The sequence below is a fragment of the Sus scrofa genome, chromosome 11 (genome assembly GCF_054392235.1).
Source record: "Sus scrofa isolate SSC_HxYL_T2T_F1_AM1 chromosome 11, Sscrofa_HxYL_maternal_Yorkshire_Landrace_v2.0, whole genome shotgun sequence".
Taxonomy (NCBI): domain Eukaryota; kingdom Metazoa; phylum Chordata; class Mammalia; order Artiodactyla; family Suidae; genus Sus; species Sus scrofa.
This window is the reverse complement of record NC_139393.1, coordinates 71,865,303-71,887,415: the sequence shown is the minus strand read 5'-3', so window position 1 is coordinate 71,887,415 and position 22,113 is coordinate 71,865,303. Positions and strand designations below refer to the sequence as shown.

General features: G+C 48.2%; 1 protein-coding gene across 15 annotated transcripts in view; it reads right to left on the bottom strand.

The window, feature by feature from the left end:
• LOC100153359 (ATP-binding cassette sub-family C member 4-like) overlaps window positions 1-22,113 on the bottom strand; it is a 188,577-nt gene that overhangs the window by 144,897 nt on the left and 21,567 nt on the right. For 6 of the 15 annotated variants that reach the window (XM_084982127.1, XM_084982128.1, XM_084982132.1 and 3 more), the window contains exons 1-4: window positions 21,582-22,056; window positions 9,397-9,507; window positions 8,729-8,849; window positions 2,567-2,791 (exon numbers count right to left, since the gene is read on the bottom strand). In XM_084982127.1, the coding sequence (XP_084838253.1) occupies window positions 2,567-2,791; window positions 8,729-8,849; window positions 9,397-9,507; window positions 21,582-21,655 (531 nt within the window). In that variant the 5' untranslated portion in view covers window positions 21,656-22,056. Of the gene's footprint in view, window positions 1-2,566; window positions 2,792-8,728; window positions 8,850-9,396; window positions 9,508-21,581; window positions 22,057-22,113 lie in introns of those variants that run through there. The other 9 variants (XM_084982131.1, XM_084982130.1, XM_084982134.1 and 6 more) reach the window with 2 other exon arrangements.

The following is a 22,113-nucleotide window of genomic DNA, read 5'->3' as shown; positions in this document are numbered from 1 at the left end:
GATCAGGTATCATTAAAAGTGTTACAATGCATACTCAAGAAAAAAGGAATACAGTATTAAGAAAATAACTTGACATGCACAAAAATAAACTCAAAATGGCTTAAAAACTTAAACTTGAGACAAGACACCAACACCTCGAAGACAACATAGGCAAAACATTCTCCGATATCAACCTTATAAATGTTTTCTCAGGTCAGTCTCCCAATGCAACAAAAATAAAAGCAAAAATAAACCAATGGGACCTAATCAAACTGACAAGCTTTTGCACAGCAAAGGAAACCATAAAGACAACAAAAAGACAGCTTACACAATGGGAGAAAATAGTTTCAAATGATGCAACTGACAAAGGCTTAATCTCGAAAATATACAAACAACTTATACAACTCAATAGCAAAAAAGCCAACAACCCACGTGAAATTTGGGCAAAAGACCTGAATAGACATTTCTCCAAAGAAGATATACACATGGCCAAAAAAGCACATGAAAAAATGCTCAACATCCCTGATTATTAAAGAAATGCAAATCAAATCTACTATGAGGTACCACCTCACACCAGTCAGAATGGCCATCATAATAAGACCACAAATAACAAACGCTGGAGAGGGTATGGAGAAAAGGGAACCCTCCTGCAGTGTTGGTGGGAATGCAGATTCGTACAACCACTGTGGAAAACAGTATAGAGGTACCTTAGAAAACTATATGCAGAACTTCATATGACCCAGAAATCCCACTCTTAGGCATATATCTGGACAAAACGTTCCTTGAAAAAGACACATGTACCCACATGTTCATTGCAGCATTATTCACAATAGCCAAGACATGGAAAAACCATGTTCATTGCAGATGAGTGGATTAAGAAGAAGTGGTATGTATACACAACTGAATACTACTCAGCCATAAAAAAGAACAAAATAATGCCATTTGCAGCAACAGGGATGGAACTAGACACTCTCAGACTGAGTGAAATAAGTCAGAAAGGGAAAGACAAATACCATAGGATACCACTTATATCTGGAATCTAATATCCAGCACAAATGAACCTCTCCACAGAAAAGAAAATCATGGTCATGGAGAACAGACCTGTGGTTGCCAAGTGGGGAGGGAGTGGGGTGGACTGAAATCTGGGGGTTCATAGATGCAAACTATGGCCTTTGGATTGGATAAGCAATGAGATCCTATTGTGTAGCGCTGGGAACTGTATCTAGTCACTGATGATGAAGCATGATAATGTGAGAAAAAGAAGACAAATATGTATGTGCGACTGGGTCACCTTGCTGAGAGTAGAAAATCGATAGAACAGTGTAAACCAGCTATAATGGAAAAAATAAAAATAATTATTAAAAAAAGAAAATAACTTGGATGAATAGCAACAAATTCTCTCCAAAATTACTAAAAATGATGCAAAATTTCAAGTTTCATCCCAAACAGTTCACTATTTTTTTAATACTACTAAAAGCAATCATAGCTATAGAATATAGTGAGGGAGTCTGTATTCACATCAGATCTCATTTATATTATTCTTTAGTTAATGCAATTATGTTGAACAGGCAGTTATATTAAATGTCATTTAAAGATAGAATCATACCCTTCCCCAAAACATTCTTTTCTACTAGATTTCATTTTATAGATTCAATCACCGACGTTCACTTTAAATACAAGTTTCATGTAAACAAAGGTTTTAATGAACACCAAAAACAAAATTTCCATAAACACCACTATCAAATTTAGGCATGAAAACACTGAAAATCAATTTGATATTTTTATTTCTTTTTCTTCTTTTTTCTTTTTACGGCCACACCTACAGCACATAGAGGTCAAATCAGAGCTGCAGCTTCAGCCTACACCATAACCCCAGAAATACCAGATCCAAGCTGCATCTGCAACCTACACCGCAGCTTGCGACAACGCCAGATACTTAACCCACTGAGCAAGACCAGGGATCAGATCTGCAGCTTCATGGATACTAATCAGGTTCTTATCCCACTGAGCTACTATGGGCACTCCAACGCCATACTTTTAATACTTACTTTCAAATTATATTTTGTTACAAATTCAGTGGGTACCATGCAACAATGTGTGGCTAAAAGCTATCAAAGGCAGCCCTGACCTGATCTCAATACAAAACTTTTCATTATTTGCTGGTAAAATTAGGTTAAACAATAACAAAATTGCCTTAAGGCAAATAGCAAGCTTCTCTAATAACGGGTAAATGATCCCAGTTACAATTTTTTTTTTTTGGTCTTTTTGTCTCTTTTAGGGCCACACCCACAACATATGGAAGTTTCCAGGCTCGGGGTCCAATCGCAGCTGTAGCCACTGGTCTATGCCAGAGGCACAGCAACGCCAGATCCGAGCTGCAACCTATACCATAGCTCACAGCAACACCAGATCCTTAAACCACTGAGCGGGGCCAGGGATTGAACCTGTGTTCTCATGAATGCTAGTCAGGTTCACTGACTGTTGAGCCATGACAGGAACTCCCAAAACTGTTCATTTACAGAGAACTTTCCCAAAATACCTCTGATGCTTCAGAGGAAGTACACGCTTTGGTGACAATGACACTTACCTTGCGGTAAATCATGTGGCACACGGCTACCCTCAGCCTCATCCCCACACGCTGAATGTGATAGAAGTACAAGTGGTGCAGAAAGGCCCAGGTGAGCACGCAGACGCTCAGCCCTGCGGCGTAGGCCAAGGCTTCGTGGAAGGCGGCAGAATCACTGGGATCATAGTATTCCAAATAACTAATAATTTTCCCCAAAAGGACAGGCTGAACTATTCTGGTGCCTTCCTGAAAGAAAAAAGTCATATTGAGAAATTCAAGGCATACTGGTTTTTCTTAACACAAGCTGTACTTTTGTTATTAATGTATCAAAAAGACACTTTGACAATATGCTACATTCATAGCTAATCTAGGGAAAAAAATATGCAGATCTGCTATCTTCTATGAGACAAGCAGAAGGCAGTTTTAACCTCAAACCAATTTTTTACATTCAAAGACGATGAAGCCTTAGTACACTGTGCTCAGTACACTGGGGATGCCCAATAAATACCATAACCAGGGCTTTAGAACACACTTGACAAAACACCAAGTGAGTCTTGGCCTAAGATGAAGACGGAAAAAGGCGGCACAAGAACGGTGAGAAATTTGCTTCCATGTGAAGGAGCCCCGCTGGCAGCCTGTCCCTGTCCCCTGTGCACTCAAGGCCCCAGCCAACAGGAAGTCCAGGTGGCTCATGTACAGGAGACACACTCTTGCCATCGCCTCCTGCTTTAAGAGCCTTTATGAACTGAGACTTTGGCACAAACACAGATCCAATCCTTCCCTACCTGAGGTTCACGTGTCAGTAGATCAAGAGAATGGAGCCCAGATTTTCTTGGTGAATCACAAAGAAACCAGGCTTGGGAGGCTCCCAGGCTCTCAGTTCTGGAGGGCTGGGTTGGGGGGGTTATGTCTTTACCTCCTAGAAGCTGGGATGTTCCCCGGAATCAAAAGTTAAACATGCCATAGGCCAAGCTAAAAAATGATGTCTTCCATGGCTCTCCATCCAACATACGCTGAAGGTGCTGGTTTGGGAGAAACACTATCCGTCATCTATCCCCCAAGACAAAAATCAAATCCTAAACCAATGAGATGAGAGGCATGGGGGCTATGACCTCAGTAAAACTTGAGGAAAGCAATTTTCTATCCCAATGTGAAAGGCAAAGGAATAGCAACACTTACCCACCCTGTGAAACAGCCACTCCACCCACAGCCTACTTCCTCCCTCTAGTTACCATGTGTGAGGTCCCTTGTCCCCCATCAAGGACCCAGAGATTATCAGAGAAAGACAAATATATGACATCGCTAATATGCAGAATCTAAAAAAAAAAAAAAAAAGAAGAAATGAATTTATTTCCAAAGCAGAGACTCAGAAACATAGAAAACAAACAACCAATGGTTACCAAAAGGAAAAGAGAGTGGGGAGAAGGGTAAATTACGAGGTTGGGATTAACAGATACAGACGACTATACATATAATAGACAACCAACAAGGACCTACTGTATAGCTCAGTAATGACCTATAAGGGAAAGGAACCTAAAAAATAGTATAGAAATATGTGCGCTGTGACATAAACCTGTAACTATGACAACACTGTAAATCAATTATACTTCAATAGAAATTTGTTAAAAAGCAAAAGATAGAATTCATGGAAAACTGGCCTAGGCATCAGAACATTTTGCTTCAGAAACCAGATCAGCCATCGGATGATGATGACTCCAAGCCCATCACAAGCCCTCGTGCGCCTCCAGGTCCTTATCCATGGAAATACCTGCCTTCTTTACTTCGAAGGAATCCTGAGAAAACTAAATGATATATAACAGCTCAGAGTGCTTTGAAACCAGCATAAAAACAAGTGTAAGCTATGATCATTTTACTACATAGAAGTCCTGGGAAGAAAGCTACTCGATTCTTAATGGCACAAGCTTGGAAAACTCATTTGCTGCTGAGAGGTGATCATGGAGAACATGACCTCTTGAGAAACCTCATTCATAAAAGCCAGCTTTTCCAGACAGTGATTAACCGTTTCACTTCTAAGCATATTCTTAAAATTCCTGACCATTATGGAGCTCCCTTGTGGTGCAGTGCGTTAAGGATGCAGCATTGTCACTGCAGCGGGATCTGCTGGCCTGCGATCTTCCACATGTCGTGGGTGAAGCCAAAAAAAAAAAAAAAAAAAAAACTAACCTTTCTGAGTGCAATCTTGAAAAATGAGTCACCTATTTCCTGACTCCTTAAAATGGATTGAGGGGATGGGGGGACAAGTGAAATAAGTGAAGGAGATTAAGAGGTATAAACTCCCAATCATAAAATAAATAAGTCACGTGGCTATAATACACAGCAGAGGAAATAGAGTCAATAATATTGGAATAACTTTGTGTGGTAACTACACTTATCAGTCAAAATTCTCTAATGTATAAAAATATTGAATCACTATGTTTGTACATCTGAAATGCAAGTCAATTGTAATTCAATTTTTAAAAAATTTTGATTCCACAATTAAAACTTACATAAAGCTTTAAAAAAAGATAAGGAAAATGGATTGGAAAGCACTGCCCCCATTATGACTCAGTCACTGTGGACACCACTCACATCTAGTGGCTAATGCTATGTGCTCAGGAACCAGCAGGTGTGCACAGCAGCTCTGCCCTGCAGGGCCCCTGTTCCCTTTGCTCAGTGCTCCTTCACCCCTCCCTTGCTGCGTGGTCCTCAGGGGCTGCTCAGGGCCCACAGTGTCTCTGCCACCAGCAGCCACTCCTCAACCTCCTGGGCAGAGGGGAGTGAGGGACACTTGGAAGAAAGGGTTGGGGAATAAACGCAAAGCCCAGGGCAGCTCTTGGGGAACGAGCCATGAATCGAGGCACAAAGCTCCCTGTAGACTCAGAGGGTCTGCTTCCTTCCTGCCCATCAGCTGAGCTCCAGAGGGAAGATTTCCACAAACACGTGCCTTCCTACAGCCTCCACCTGGACCAGAGACAATCAGCAAGCGTGGCCTTGGACAAAGGCCAAGTGACCAGAAAAGCCCGGGCTATTTCTAAAGGTCACAGGAATAGGACGCAACCCCGGCCACTCCTCCCCTCTCAGGGGAAGGGCCTGGGGGAAGCCACACTGGCTCTGTGAGGTCACCCCACTTCCCTACCAGCAGCTTCAGAGAGAAGGCCCCAGATGATGTGGGGAGGTGACCTGTGTGTCTCTGGCCCATGAAGCAGCTGAAGGCTCCTCCTCGCCACCCTGAGGGTCCTGGGCAGGTAGAGACCTGTCCTCCCCACCTGCAGTCCCCGTGGAGGTGCACACAGGGGCCAGGCCTGCCGGGAGCTCGCTGGCTGATCTGTTCTCATCAGGGGTGGCCTCCAGGAGCTCCAGGTTCAACATCAGCCTGGTACTCGCTTCTCTGAGCGTTACTGTCATTCTCAATTCTCATAGAACAGAGGTTTTCATATTTCAAAATCCTAACACTAAAAGCCTGGTCCTCAACTGGTATCACCTTCCTCTTCCCGTGGGCGCTGCCAGTAGTGCTGGGGGAGGCCACGCCTGTGCTGTCTGTGGTCACAGCACACTGCCTGGGAGTCATCAACAACATCGGCCTTAATAGCCAGAACAAGCAAGCACCCTCCTGGGAGAAAGGCCAGCTTCACGTCACATTAATTTATCTGCTACCCACCCAGGAACTGCCTGGTCCCACCCAGCTGTCACCCTAAGACCTCAGGCCTGAGGCATGTGGGAAAGTGGATTCAGACAAAAGGACAGAAGCAATGTCCACACCCAGGGGCTGATCTGGGGTTCTCAATCCTGATGAGCAAATGCATCCCCAGATTCAGAGACACCTCCTTCAGCAAGCAGCCACATGCTCTCACTAAGTAACAACAGAGAGGACTCGGCCTGTGCCCAGATCATCAATGTCCCAACACAGTCACCACCCCAGACCCGCTGCCTTCCCACGGGTCCATCTCAACGAGCTGGTGTGTAACGGTGTCACAAGTGTGCGAATGGACGTGTAGACATAGCTCACCTGGGCCGCCACAGCTCACCCACGTTGGGATGGAAAGGAGGAAAGGTGGCTTCTTCCTAAAGGCTCCTGACCCCTGTGAACCCAGCACGATGCTGCTGCCAGTGTCACACTCTCGGCACTTCCAGCACCCAGAGGATGTGGTCGCCTGGATTCCACCCTCATTTATGATCCCCAATCTGAGCCCCTGCTCCCAGGAGTTCTCAGTACCCTGTTTATTACCCTGAGGCCAATTCAGGGTGCAGGTGTCTGAGACCCTGGAGACGAAGCTCTCAGGACGCGCCTCCCTGACCCTGGACAAGCCATCAGTCCTTAGATGGTCAGGCTCATCTGTCCCTTATGCTTCGTGTAACTGCAGGCACACATGTAACCACGTGTACTCAGTGTCCTCTCTTCTAGAGTGGGGGTAACATAACACCAAGGATTTCATGGACTAAGCCAAAGAAACAAAAGTGACATTCCATGGAAAGTGCTCATAACAGTTGCTGACTACTTAAAATTGTTATTACTAAACTGCTAACAGTCCTGCTGCCACCACAAATACCACTGTAACTGAGATGAACCTACATTACCACGAGTACTGTTAGTATTACTAGGGAGTATAAGCAGCTGGTACTGCTAAAAGTACTACTAGTACTGTAGAGATGAGCCCCTGTTACTGCTAGAGTACTGCTAGGACTACTACTGAGATGAGCCCTCAGGTCCTCCACTCCCCACCTTCCTGCCATGACCGCCCAACAACCACCCTCTGAAAGAGGGGCCAGCACTCTACCAGTGGCCACTTTGTGCAGCCCCGGGCTGTTCTTCCTGGACCCCAGCAGTGAGTATCACTGGGCTGAACAACTGTGGGATCAACACTGCCCTTTACACAGCACTGCGGTACCTGGGGGGTCTGTGTCCTCTCAAAGGTGACACTCTGCCCCTGCACCTGTCCCCACCCTCTGGCACATGGTCAGCCCACCTTTGTCATCAGTGAGAACTCAGACTCCCAGCACCATCAGTCACCTGGGAGCTGACAGAGTCTCTGGTTTCTTCAGTGTGGGGGCAGGTTCACCTACCTGGCCACCCTCTGCCCACAGGGCCCTTCAGGACAAGAGCCACATCCCCCACCTACAAACCCCCTGCCCACCCTCCTCGGCCCAACAAAATGTACTGATGACAACTCACTACCTTCTCCAGCTAAACAGCCCTTTCCTGGCAGCTGCCCCTCTGTCCCACTTGCTGTCACACCCACAGGCTGCCCATGTCCCTAAGGCAGCACAAAGGTACCACAGAGAGCATGAGCCACCAGGAGGAGGTGCAGCAGACACCCTGCAGCCACAGCCCACAACAGGCCGGCTGACTGGCACTGTGCCCTGGGGGGAGCAGTCTCACTGGGGACCTTGACCCAGACTCTTCAGGGTCACAGTGGTCACAGACCTCCCAGCTTCAGGCTTTGGTCTCCCTCTGGACACCCCTTCCTACACACGCTGCAAACGCCAGGCTGCCAAGCCTCCCCCTGCAACCAGCAACACCGCTGACAACCAGGGACAGAAACCAGAATGGGTGGGACACAGAATTCATGGTGAAGCTGGAGCTCCCCCCACAGGGAGCTGGGGTTTGGGGTACCCGGTCCATAGGGAAGGGGGTGCTCCTGGGAGCTCTGGGCAGCTTCAGCCCAGATCCAGGGCCCCAGTTCTGCTCCCCTGGAAGGACAGAGGTGACGCCCCTTCTTAGGAAAGTGTTTATCAGATATGACCTGGTGAAGTTAATTATTTCTGAACACCAATAAAATGTCGTTATTCTGAGCTCTGGTCCAAGTTTACTTCCCCCAAACCACAGGGCACATACTCCTTGAGGTTGTAGGATCTTGTTGGGTCAAGGATCACTCTTAGCATTTACATTATTTATTAAGCACCAACAGTGTCTTAACATGGTATCAAATGGCCTTTCCTTTCAGTGCCATCCTTCCATGACACTGTGTTTTAATCAGGTAAAGAAAAACAGCAATCCCCAGGAGATCCAGGCCTTTAAGCATCTGTGCATTCTAAACACAAACACAACCGCTGAGCTCCATCATCATCCCTAGACAAGACTTATCCTCAGACCTTCAACTGCTGGCCTCTCTCCCCTCCACCCCGTCCATCTCAGGACTGATCCACATACACTGAATAGCAAGGCACTGTATGCAAAAGCTTTACCTCAAGAAACGTAAAAATTCCCAAAACTAAATAGGATTTCCAGTAACACGTGATGATGGCTTTTGTTAAAGAAGGCTCCTGTGCGTCTTTCTCAGCTCTCGAAACTTCTCGATGCCAGTACCTGCGAGGAGACACAAAGCACAGTAAAGAACAGCCTGCCCACCACAGGGAGCATGGGGGAGGGGCGGCGTGGAGACAAGCCTCTACTGCAGGGCCCTTTGTGACTGTCCCCTAGGGGCTGGCTAATGGCTTGCAGGCTCCTGAAGGCAGAGCCATGCAGACCCTGAAGCACCAGAACAACAGGCTTTGAGGGAAAGAGGCCCAGTCTCAGGACACACGTGCCTGCCAAGCTCGGCTGGACTCACAGCACAGGAGCAGCCCAGAAGGGCAGCCGAGCTCCTCCAGGGACACCCCCTCGGGGACAGAGCCTGGCATCCAGGGCCTTGGCTGCGGGCCCCTCCTCTTCCACAAGCACCCAGGACACACGGGGTCCCCAGCCTCCAGAGTCGGCTCAGCCCGGGCTCCGCCTGAGGGGCAGGGGTGAGCGTGCAGGGTCCGGGGAAGGGGGCCCCAGGAGAGCCCAGGGGAAGGCAGAGCCCACTCCCACCACCAGCCACACGGAGACCTGCTCCCGCTTCCTCCCCTGCGCCTCGCTGCCTGCTGCTCACCCTCGCAGCTCTTCTCCAAGGCGCGTGGAGCGATCTTCTGGAAGCACCAAGTACATGTCATCTTCCTCTAACCTCCGCTTGTAGCCAACTCGCAACAGGGGGTTTAGCCAGCTGTTAAAATGGAGAGAAAAGGAGAAAGACATGCATCCAAACCAGGCATCTCTGTCTAATTAGAATCCTACATTCATGGGCTTTGCCTTAAAATGGTCTAAGAGTTCCTGATGTGGCACAGCGGGTTAAAGAGCCAGTGTTTTCTCTGGAAGGTTCAGGTTCGACCCTCGGCCTGGCGCAAGGGATTAAGGATCTGGCATTTCCACAGCTGTGGTGTAGGTCACAGCTGAGTCTCTGACTTGGTGCCTGGCCTGGGAACGGGAGGTGAGGCCAAGAAAAACAAAAAGGTCCACATTTTAAATATACAGAGATATGGGAGGGAAATTAGTTATTTACTTTCACACACACGCACACGCACGCACACACACAGAGTCCCTAGCTCTACAGGCTGAAAGGCCCTAAAAGAGAGGGAATTCCAGACCCCAGATCTTCGGGTCTTATTTTTTTAACATATTTTTCTTCCTTGTATTGAGAACTTTTAGGAAGTACTCTCTTAGCAGCTTTCATGTGTGCAACACAGCGTGATTAACCACAGTCACCACACTGGACACCACATCCCATGACTTGCTTATTTTATACCTGGAATCTGCGCCTTTGGGCACCTTTCACCCACTCCTTGCTTTTTTAACATCCTTCCTAAGACGAAGCAAGGCTCCTGAAGAAATGGCTGGTTCCAAGGTCTGTGTAAGCACCTGATAATTAGCTTCTTTGACTTTAATGTAAGTGCCTGACATTAGGCTTTGGAGACACGCGCTTCAAAGACATCCATCTCCATGAACACATGCCAGCCTCACAACTAGATAAAGACAAAAGGCCACCCCGCCCATGAAGTTCCCAGTTTCCCAGTTTTCTTTTCTTTTCTTTTCTTTTCTTTTCTTTTCTTTTCTTTTCTTTTCTTTTCCTTTCTTTCTTTCTTTCTTTCTTTCTTTCTTTCTTCCTTCCTTCCTTCCTTCCTTCCTTCCTTCCTTCCTTCCTTTCTTTCTTTCTTTCTTTCTTATTTTTTGCTATTTTTTTTTAGGGCCGCAGGTGCAGCATATGGAAATTTCCTGGCTAGGGGTCAAATTGGAACTATAGCTGCCAGCCTATGCCATATGGGATGTGAACCATGTCGGCAACCTCACCACAGCTCATGGCAACACCAGATCCTTAACCCACTGAGCAAGTCCAGGGATTGAACCCATGTTCTCATGGATCCTAGTTGGGTTTGTTTCCACTGAGCCATGACAGGAACTCTGAAGTTCCCATTTTTAGAAATCTCTGGTGGACCTGAGAACAGATCATCTCACTGACTGCTTGCTTCTCCTTTCCTGCACCTTAATTCCTGCTCTTATATTTTAAATTCACCGGCAGAAAGTGAACGCAGAAATGCTAGGCATCCTGCCCTTGACCCCAAAGGGGCAGGACACCAAGCCCACGCTTACTCACACATACTCTCTCTATCCAGGTGTGCCTTGAACCCTCCCCAACACGGGACTGATAAACCTTGAACTCTGAACATTTCAAAGTTCCCTGATGGTTGTTGCAGAAACCTATCTCACAATCATAAGAGCCACCAGGGCCTGTCAGCCACAACACTGGCTCCAAAAGGGCCTTGTCTGTGGGGGCTGCCGGAACCAGTACAGGCCCAGGTGAGCAGCACCTCAGGCATGCCCACCCACAGCATCGCTATCAAGAGACCAAGACCCACAGGCAGAGAAGGTCCATGATGGGCCTGGGACCTCTTGCACCATCAAGTGAGGAAGCGCTCAGGAATTGTGAGGATGTGTAGAAAGACAGAGAAGCCAGCTTGAATGGCTCTCACTACCCAAACCTGGGATACTGTCAGCATCACGACAAATACATGGCAATGAATGACAACCCATTAAACAATGAAAGACTCCAGGAGTCCGTACTGCCATGTAAACAGGAGAGAAGGGAAAGCTCTAACAAACAAACAAACATAAAAGGAACCACAGAGTTAGAAATTTATCAACAGAAGTTAAAACTAGTGGAACACGATATTTACATAATCGCAAATTATCTCTCTGCAAATTATTTATTAATTTTAAAAGGAAAAAAACAGTAACTGTAAAGAGGATTCCCCAAGACCCTATTCAAATCCATTGTGCATTATTCAAATGATAATAATTAACATGCAGAGATAGCCCAAAGATTAACACTATTTAACTGATTTGGGCAGAGTTAGAAAATTTCCAAAGCCGGACAGTAATAACCCATAAGGCAGAGACCACATTTCTCTTATTTATTGCATTATTCTGGGGACAATATGGGTGCAGAGGAGATGCCCAAGAATTATCTGTTGAATAAATGAGTGTCTACGAATTATCAAAGAAGAAATGAGAGAGATTGAACTTCAGATTTTTCAAACCCTCAACACCTGGCACCTCTAAACAACCCCAGTCCATGGAGTTCCCACTGTGGCTCAGTGGGAATGAGCCCAACCATATTCATGAGGACTAGGGTTCGACCCCTCATCTCGTTCAGTGGGTTAAAGGATCTGGCGTTGCCATGAGCTGCGGTGTAGGTCACAGACACAGCTCGGATCCTGCATTGCTGTGCCTGTGGTGTAGGCCGAGTCACAGCTACGATTCAACACCTAGGCTGGGAACTTCCATTTGCTACTGGTACAGCTCTAAAAAGACAAACAAAAAACAGTCTAGGAGCCAGAATACTGCATTCTAGTAGCAGCAGTGGTTCTGAGGATCCAGGGCCTCAAATGTGGCCCTTCCCCTTCTCCACCCCAGTTCAGCATTTCCATGACCAGTATCTCTAGGTCTCAATTTCCTTCTAAAACAAAAGTATACATCTGTGAGCTTTACCACTAAGTAGGCAAGAAATAGACTGGCCCATTAATCCTACGGTCACAGCCCCCTACCTTATCACCACACATCTTCCCAAAACTTCCCATACTACAACCATTCCGCATGATAACTGCCCTAATTCCTTAATTGACACATCTGCACACAATTCAGTAACACAGAATAAAGCAAGGAATCACAAAGAAAATATTACTCGTGTTGGCCAACTCCCAGGGTTTTGAAAGGATTAAATCAGTACTGGTTGTAACTAACAAGGAAGGGACCTCACCACCAGCAGGTGACAACCTGCCTACTTAGCACACAGCATGCATGGCCACCACTAGGTACAGGACTCAATCCTGACCAAGACCCCTCCGAGCCCCTGAGTATCTGGTGGGACTCGCCCCTGAATGGGGGGCCAATCAAACGCTTTCTCCCAAACTGTGAGGCTCCATCCCCCAGGAGGGATGACAGAGCTCTGGCTTCCAGGCTCCAGGGGTCCCTCCTGAGAGTAAAGAGCACGAGTGCCTAACCCAGCAAGCCTCCCATGCCACTCGTTGGGATTCCTAAAACCACAAACCATAGGAAAGAAACTACCTTACCTGAATCAAAGAACTGTTCTAGATGCTGAATTCGATGCATGTGAACATGCAATTCACATTTTCTTAGTTAAAAAGACACCTAGGAGTTCCCATCGTGGCAAAGCAGAAACGAATCTGACTAGGAACCATGAGGTTGTGATCCCTGGCCTTGCTCAGTGGGTTAAGAATCTGGCATTGCCATGAGCTGTGGTGTAGGTCACAGACGCACCTCAGATCTGGAGTTGCTGTGGCTGTGGCGTAGGTCGACAGCTACAGCTCTGATTCTACCCCTAGCCTGGGAACCTCCATATGCCAATGGGTGCAGCCCTAAAAAGCAAAATAATAATAATAAGACAACTAACTCAAAGCTAAAGAACTCACAGAATCTAGTAAGTTACCTTGATGTTGTCACAGGCTGCTCAGGGTTTATCAGTCCATGGAAAATAAACATCTGTGCATTTAGGCTAACTTAGGAGATATGTCATCTCAAGTGGCTCACAAAGCTGTGCCTCGGTACCGGCATCACCTGTGTGAGTGCCTGCCCATCTGCAGTGGCCCCCACCTGCTTGTCCAGTCCCATATCCCTCGTCAACAGGAACCCTTTCTCGTGGCCAGGCTAGCTGCCATCTTATCCCCTCAACACACACACCAACACTCTGTCTATTCCCCAGCCCCAGTCTTTAGCCTTTGTTTCAAATAGACTTTGCTTTCTTTTTTGGCCATCCCTGCAGAATGAGGAAGTTCCCAGGCAAGCAATCAGACCTGAGCTACATCAATGACAAATGCTTAACCACTAAGCCACGCAGGAACTCCAAATAAAAACAATCTTAGCGCAGTTTTTTAAGTTCACAGCAACTCTGAGCAAAAAGTACAGAGAGTTCCTGTATACCCACTGCCCCCACATACACACAACCTCCCTCCTGACCAACCTCCGTCAACAGAGATGGTAACTGATGCTATCTATGACTGATGAACTTACACTGAAACATCCATCATCACCCAAAGTTCATGGTTTACTTTAGTTCACTCTTGTTGTGCAATCCATGGGTTTTGACAAACACGTAAGGACGTGTATCTAAATTATTATACCTCACAGAGTAATGTTACTGCCCTAAAAATCTCCGTGCTCTCCTTGTTTATCCTTCCCTCCCTCCAACCCCTGTCAACCACTGATCTTTTTACCGTCTCCAGAGTTTGGATAAATGCCAAAAAGAGGAAAGGCCGAATTACATAAAAAGTGTATGTTCAGTTTTGGAAGAAACTGCCAAAGCAGCTGCCCCATTTTGAATTCCCATCAGCAATGAGTGAGTGTTCCGACCGCCCCCTTTTTAAAAGCCGGCTTAACTGATGACACCTATTCAAGTGCCAGCTCCTTCATGGAGCCTCTTGGAACTCTCCAGCACACCTCACTTCCTTGGTTCCAGGGGTAATTTCCATGGCAGATGTCCTCAGATGTCCTTTGTACCTATCATTTCATCCCTAAAGTCACTAACTGGAAGCCCACACACAAGATCATAACAACAAACTTGTCTGGTGTGGTACATATCAATATTTTTTTAAATAATAGCTAAAAGAAGTAAGAAAATTTCCCATAAAAATCCACATTCTAAAACGCTCTTGAGCACTCAGGGTCTGCCCACACTGAGTACCCGTTTCCCCTGATTTTTCTATGCCACTTGGATATTTTCTATCCTGCCCTACTGTTATAAAGGAAACGTCAATCATGGTATATCTATAATGACAGGAGCATTCTTCACAGCAGCCAAAAGGTGGAGGCTACTCAAGTGTCCAAGGAGTGGATAAAGTATGGTAGACACAGACACAGAATATTATTTACCCTGAAAAAGGAAATTCTGGGAGTTCCCATTGTGGCACAGCAAGAACAAATCCGACTAGTAACCATGAGGTTGTGGGTTCAATCCCAGGCCTCACTCAGTGGGTTAAGGATCTGGCGTTACTATGAGCTGTAGTGTAGGTCACAGATGTAGCTCGGATCCCGCATTACTGTGGCTGTGGCGTAGGCCAGCTGCTATACCTCCAAATGGACCCCCAGTCTTGGAATCTCCATATGCTGAGGGTGTGGCCCTAAAAAGCAAAAGTAAAAGGAGGGTGGGAATTCTAGGAGTTCCCACTGTGGCTCAGTTGGTTAAGAATCTGACTAGTATCCATGAAGATGCAGATTTGATCCCCGGCCTTGCTCAGTGGGTTAAGGATCTGCATTGTTGTGGTTGTGGTATAGGCCAGCAGCTGCAGCTCTGATTTGACCCGTAGCCTGGGAACTTCCATATGTCGTGGGTGCAGCCCTAAAAGAAAGAGGGAAAAAAAAGGAAGTTCTGACACGTGCTACAACACAGATGAACCTTAAGGTCATTATGACTCACCTCACAAGAAGTCCCCAAAAGAATCAAAATTATACAGACAGAAAGTAGAACAAGGAGGACTGCCCGTTGTGGCTCAGTGGTTAATGAATCCGACTAGGAACCAATGAGGTTGTGGGTTCGATCCCTGGCCTCGCTCAGTGGGTTAAGGACCCAGCGTTGCCATGAGCTGTGGTGTAGGTCGCAGAAGCAGCTCCGATCCCACATTACTGTTGCTGTGGCTGTGGCTGTGGCCGGTGGCTATAGCTCCGATTAGACCCCTAGCCTGCCTCGGGTGCAGCCCCAGAAAAAAAGACAAAAAAGAAGAACAATGACAGCCAGGGGATTGGGTGAGGGGGTTGTAGTAATGGGTACAGAGTTTCTGCTTTATAGAAAGAGAATTCTGTTGATGTGATGATGGTTGTGTAAGAATGTATTGTAATTAATACCACTCACCTATATACGTAAAAATGGTAAATACTGTGTAATATTATACCATATATTTAAACTATTTTAAGAAACACTAAGTTCACTAAAATTGATTTCCTTACCCACTGATGGGTTGCAACCTCATGTCTGCACAACACTGGTGTGGACAGCTGCCCACTGTGCAGACACTGCCCTTAGCAGTGCCATCTCCGTGACAGAGTGGGGCTCACGCTGTAACCCCTGTGACCAGTGTGGTTCCCAGAAACACTGTACGTTCATGAACACATGATCCCATGGACATGACCCACTGCCATCAGTCTGCAGTGACGCCTGCAATGATGCCTCCCTAGGGAGGCTGGCTTCTTCCCCACAGGACAACTCTGGCCCTCAGCCAGGGCTGGGAACCATCTGCCTGGAAGAAGGGAGGGCTTCTGGGAAGAGACAAAGTGGTCACTGCCACGGTACAGGAACAGCCACCTCGGGCCCAGGAGTAGGAGACAAGAAGGTCACACGTGGGCCTTAGGTTCACACACAATCCCCAGCCACGCCGTTCGCACACAAAAGTCCACATGGAAGTTGTTTACTGGGACTGCGGCTATGATTAACAGACTCTTTGTCTATAACACCTCGGCATACATTTGCATCACCTCAGCCCTGGACAACCTAGCAGTGCGGTGTTTATAAAAGCTGTATACAAATATCACTGTGTTTGTCCAAAATTTGCAGGAGGCTAAGAGAACTTGGCAGTCATCCCACAGATACCCTGAGATGCTCTGGTTTGCAGTGGAGCTTTCTTGGGCTTAGGGTTAAGTTTTCTTAAATTCTGTCCTTTTGCTATATATGTAACAGACATTGGGCCTGAGAGAAACAGGGCACAGGGCATGACTGGCTTTGCATGACACCAGGGCTTTGCATAAAACTGAAGAGGGGGACAGGATTCCCTCAGCCTTCTTCAATCACCACAGGATCAGGGCTGGGAAACAGGCTGAACATCCAAGAATCTCTGAGCCTCCCCCTGCCTAGAACTGCCAGGGCTAGCCTCCACCACAATCTCCATTTGATGAGTTCGCATCGAGGCACAGCAGAAATGAGCCTGACCAGGATCCATAAGGATGCAGCCTCGACCCCTGGCCTCGCTCAGTGAGATTAGGATCCAGTGGTCCCATGAGTTCTGGTGTAGGTTGCAAACACAGCTCGGATCTGGCTTTGCTGTGGTGTAGGTTGGTGGCTACAGCTCCCATTTCACCCCTTGCCTGGGAAACTCCCTATGCCACAGGTGCGGCTCTAAAAAGCAAAAACAAAAAACAAACAAAAACAAAACAAACAAACAAAAAAACCCCACTCCATTTGAATAAGAATTCATGAGAAATCTAAAGTGTTGGATGTACTCAGAGAGGCAAAAGCTGATTAACCTCAAGAACCTGAGAGAAGGTTCTTGGGGAAACATTCCAGAGGGTGGGCGCCTTATGCTGCTGCTGTTCTCTGCAAAAGCCTTTCACAGGCAAAGAGAGCTCCTCCTGGCCTGGCCACTGTGACCACAGTCAAACAGGAAATCTGAGGAACCTCTACCTTCAGTGGACGATGTGAGCCCCACTGGGCCACAGCCTCCTCCTTACTGTTCTCCTTTCCCCCAAGCACCTGAGACCCGATGCAAAGTAAGTGCCGGATAAACCAAAATACTTGCTACTTGACACAATAATCAGCCCACATATGCCCAATATGTGACCTCATTTTTTTTTTTTTCTTTTTGGGCTGAACTCGGGGCATATGGAAATTCCCAGGGATTGAATCCTACACCACAGCTGCAGCAATGCTGGATCCTTAACCCGCTCTGCCAGGCTGGGGATTGAACCTGCAATGCCACAGGACAAGCTGGATTAACACGCTGCGCCACAGAGGGAACTCCAGACTCCATTTATTTTATATCCCCAAAAAGGATAAGAAAAAAAGATATTTTCACCACAAGAAATCAGGAAGATGCATATATTTAAGTCAATTATCTCTCCTAATTCATAAAAATCTCATTTATGGGGATCCTCTGTGGTATAGCAGGTTAAGAACCAGGCTTTATCACTGCTGAGGTATGGGTTCGATCCCTGGCCCAGGAACTTCCACGTGCCTCAGGACGAAAAAAGAAAACAAAATAAAACAAAAAACAATTTATTCAGAACAAGGTTCCTACTTCATTTGGAACCGCCCCAAAACCTGCTAACTTTTTTTCCCCAAAGTCACCACACAGCACAGTTGTAATTTTTAGACACTTTCCTCTCCTAAAGACTCTTTCAGCACAGACCAGCTAGGCCCCCCTCCATCAGGCCCAGCCTCAGTGTGGTTCGGTCAGCTTGGCTCAGGTGTGAAGTCCTGAACAGCATCCTCCGTGATTGCTTCCTTTGGTCCCCAGTCCCTTGGAGTTGTGACTCTTGCGGTCCACCTATCAGACGCAAGCTGTGCCTTCAGTTCCCCAGAGGAGTAAGTCCTTGAAAACACGGAAAGTTAGAATAAAAGGCCCTGTGTTCACGGAGCAGCATTTGATGCATTTCCTTCCATTTCACTGAGCGAGCTGAGGATCTTAAGACACTGATGCAGCATTACAGCCCTCTTATTCTCGCCAATGCCTCTTCCAGCTGGCTCCAGGTTGTTCTTTTTTTTTTTTTTTTTTTTTTTTGCTATTTCTTGTGCTGCTCCCATGGCATATAGAGGTTCCCAGGCTAGGGGTCGAATTGGACCAAGATCAAGATCACAGGGCTGGTCATCAGGCAGGTCAGTCACCACAGAGTTCAAATCGCCCACAGACCGGGTCCTTCCATCAGGGGTGTGGATCCGGCTTCCTCAGCCTCTGCAGAGCCCAAGGGCAACAGGGAAGCCACCCATGCCCTCGGAGTCCACGGCCCACTCTTCCTCCTGGCCCACTGCAAAGGCACTGCAGTCAGCTCATGGTCTAAGCGAGCGAAGACGGTGAAGGTCTGGGTCACCTGCGGGCCTGCCAGTCTCTACACCTGACCCAGGACTTCCCTGGTGCTTCATGGTCCCCTGGCCTCAGCTTCCTGTTCAGCTGGCCCTCTCTGCTGGAGCTCAGTGCCTTCACTGGCTGGACTCACACACATCTTCAGGGGACCCCTATATTCCCTGGGACTGGACCACGAGAAGAGACTTCCCCATGACTGTCATCGTCGCCCCAGCTCCCACAGCCCAGCAGGACCACCCAGCCCAGACGCCCACCCACTGGGCCTGCCAGGTGCCACCTCAGGGAGGACCCACTCTCCCTGTAGCTTTCACGGCCATCACTGTCATGCACAAACCACGGGTCAAGGGTTACCTTAGGAGAATACCTGCTCAAGTGGGATAGCTATAGTAATAGGTTTGCACTAGTCATTACTTTTGGCAAAAGTATAGCCAATACTGCCATGACCTTGTCCAAGCTCCCACCCACAATCCATGGCACAGGGGAGGGGCACATTTTATGGAATATGAACTTCAGCTCCATCAGGGCAATCATATTATTTATCATCCAACCTAAGATACTCTTAGTAGTAAAACAGGGTATGGTTAATAAATACAATATGATAAGGAGTATAAACCAGGACTGTCCTGGGCAAAGCAAAAGTTGAGCTGCCTGGTACAGGTGAAAAGGAAAATTTTAATTTTTTTTTTTTTGGCTGCACCTGCAGCATGTGGACATTCCCAGGCCAAGGATCAAACCCACGCCACAGCAGCAACCCAAGCCCCTGTAGTGATTGATAATGCCAGATCCTTAACCTGCTGTGCCACAAGACACCTCTGAAAAGTTAAGAGAAAAAAAAAAGAGAAAGATAGCAGCTCTATAACCTCAAGTAATCAAAACTTTTACTACTAATCTGATTTTATATCAAATCAAGGTATTTTGTTTTCCCCCTCTGGGGGAGAAGGGGCAGGAGGGAGGCTGCTACACCAAGTCATTTATATCCTTCCAAAATAAAAGATGCAAGTGCAATGCATAGGATCATGGCCTGTCAGAAGACCTGGCTACAAAGAACACAAAATCTTTTCTCTACAATCAAGCCAAAAATCTGTCAGGAACCAGGGGACACTTCAGAAATAAAGATTGGGCGGGGAGTCCCCGTCGTGGCGCAGTGGTTAATGAATCCGACTAGGAACCATGAGGTTGCGGGTTTGGTCCCTGCCCTTGCTCAGTGGGTTAATGATCCGGCGTCGCCATGAGCTGTGGTGTAGGTTGCAGACTCGGCTTGGATTCCACGTTGCTGTGGCTCTGGCGTAGGCCAGTGGCTACAGCTCCGATTTGACCCCTAGCCTGGGAACCTCCATATGTGGAGGGAGCGGCCCAAGAAATAGCAAAAAGCCAAAAAAAAAAAAAAAAAAAAAAAAAAGATTGGGCAGGAACACTGACACCAGATTGCTAAGTCTAGGAAAGAAGCCATCACCTGTAGGGCATGCAATATGCTTTGGAGGTGCACTTCTTAAGAGATTTAAGAAGGAGAATTTCCGCACAATCTAAGAAACAATGCAGTTTTTATAAGCACCACCTGTTCTGTTCCTGGATCACACCAGCTCCTCAAACTCAATGTAACTCTCCCTCCCCTGCCTTCCAAGGATCTCGGCCACATTCAACTCTCAACCTCTGAAGTTAAGACAGCGCCATCCTCTCCACTTACTACATTGTACTGCTTTGGGCCCAGAGATGTTTTTACCTCTGTGCACCTCCCGTTTCCTTAGCTGGGGGCAAAGAAAGAGGCTACACTTGGCCAAACTTTTACAAATATTATTTGGTAACATAGGAATCTGCATAATGTAGAAAAATATTTCTGAAAGTCTCAGCAGGTCCTGGAGTGGTCAGAGTGGCTGTGCTGGGAATTCTCTTGTGGCTCAGTGGGTTAAGGATCCAGTGTTGTCACGGCTGTGTCCCTGGTTGCAGCTTACAGCTATGGCTTGGGTTTGAACCCTGGTGTGGGGAACTTCAGCATGCCTCAGGGATAGGCCAAAAAAAAAAAAAACAAAACCCAAAAAACTGAGTGTCTGTGCCCACAGGAGGTGAGACATTGCCTCCTACCTCAGAGGGATGGGCGCTGAGGAGGAAGAGGCAGGGGAGGGGCAAGGCCTTCCCCTGTTGATCCTCAACCCACATCTTCAAAGATCACCAAACCTCACTGTGTGTAGACATTTAGGGAACCCAGTAAATGGGGCCGACTTTCTGAGGCGGGAGGAGGAGGAGCAGAGACAGCTCCTAGAACCCAGGACACATTAAGAGCTGGAGGCAGAAAAGGGCCTGAGGAAGTGAGCACAGAAGCAGCAGAAAGTGGGGAGTGAGCCATCAGGCCCAGCTCCCTGAGCTCCAGCGGGCTGAGGGGCTGCCCACTTCCTGCCCTGTGACCACGACCCCGGAGGACAGGCCAGGGGCATTAGTGGAAGATGGCAACTGGTCCAGGGCACGAATTAGATAAAGGAAGCTGTTCATAAGCTGCTTGCTTAGGGGAAAAGGGTGCAGCTTTAGTTCAGAACTGCGAACTCCCCAGCAGTACTGGGGAAGCAGGCTAAGCACAGAGTAGGGGGCGGGGAGGGGGCGCAGCGCATTCTCCTGATGGGTGTAGATTCCCCCTGGGCAGCTCTGGTTCTCCGCCTCTCCCCCTCCTGCTCCAGCGGCTCCCCCTCCTCCTCCTCCTCCTACGGGCTGGCGGGGCAGCGAGGAAAGGCAGGGACGCCCAGTGCCCTCGCCGCCAGGCCCCCCTCCCCGGCCCTGCTCCTCCGCCCCCGCGCGCCCAGGCGGGGACCAAGCAACCGGCGTGGGGCCGCCCCATTGTCGCCGGGAAGCCGATATGCCAGGGCAACAGCGGAAAGCGCTTACTTGCCCCAACCCTATGTTCCCGAAAGGCGCAAGCGCTGTGGCAGGGGTGTCACAACTCAGGCGGGGCGCTCACCAGAACAACAGGCGCGAGCAGATGTTCGAGTCGCGCAGCGGGTTGTGCTTCGCCTCCGGGTACACCGGCAGCATCCTGACTGCCGAGACGGGTGCGGTCGCACTGCTCCCGCAGCAGTGCCGCTCACGCTGCTGCCGGAAGGGTCGGCAGGGATGCTGGACCCCAGGCTGGCGCGCGGGTCTGCCCTGCGGGAGCCCAGGAAACACTCGCTTCAGGGAATGGAGCGCCTGCGGTCCGCCTCCCAGGCCGCGCCGCCTCGCGGGGCCGCCAACTGTGCGCAGTTGCCTGATGGGCCCAAAGCCCGGAGCAGCTGGCGCGTGCGGGGGCAGCGGGGCAAACGGGTGGCCCGGCGGAGGCCGTCCAGAAAGTGCGAGGCGAGGCAGTAGGCACCTACGGATGGAAGTGGTAGACCTGCCCCAGGACCACGCCTAGACGCCAGCGTGCTCGCACCTGGCTGCCAGCTCTGCCTTAGTTCCTGCTCCCAGCCTGGGTACCCAACCAGAAGGTGGAGAGGGGAGGCGTGGTATCTGCC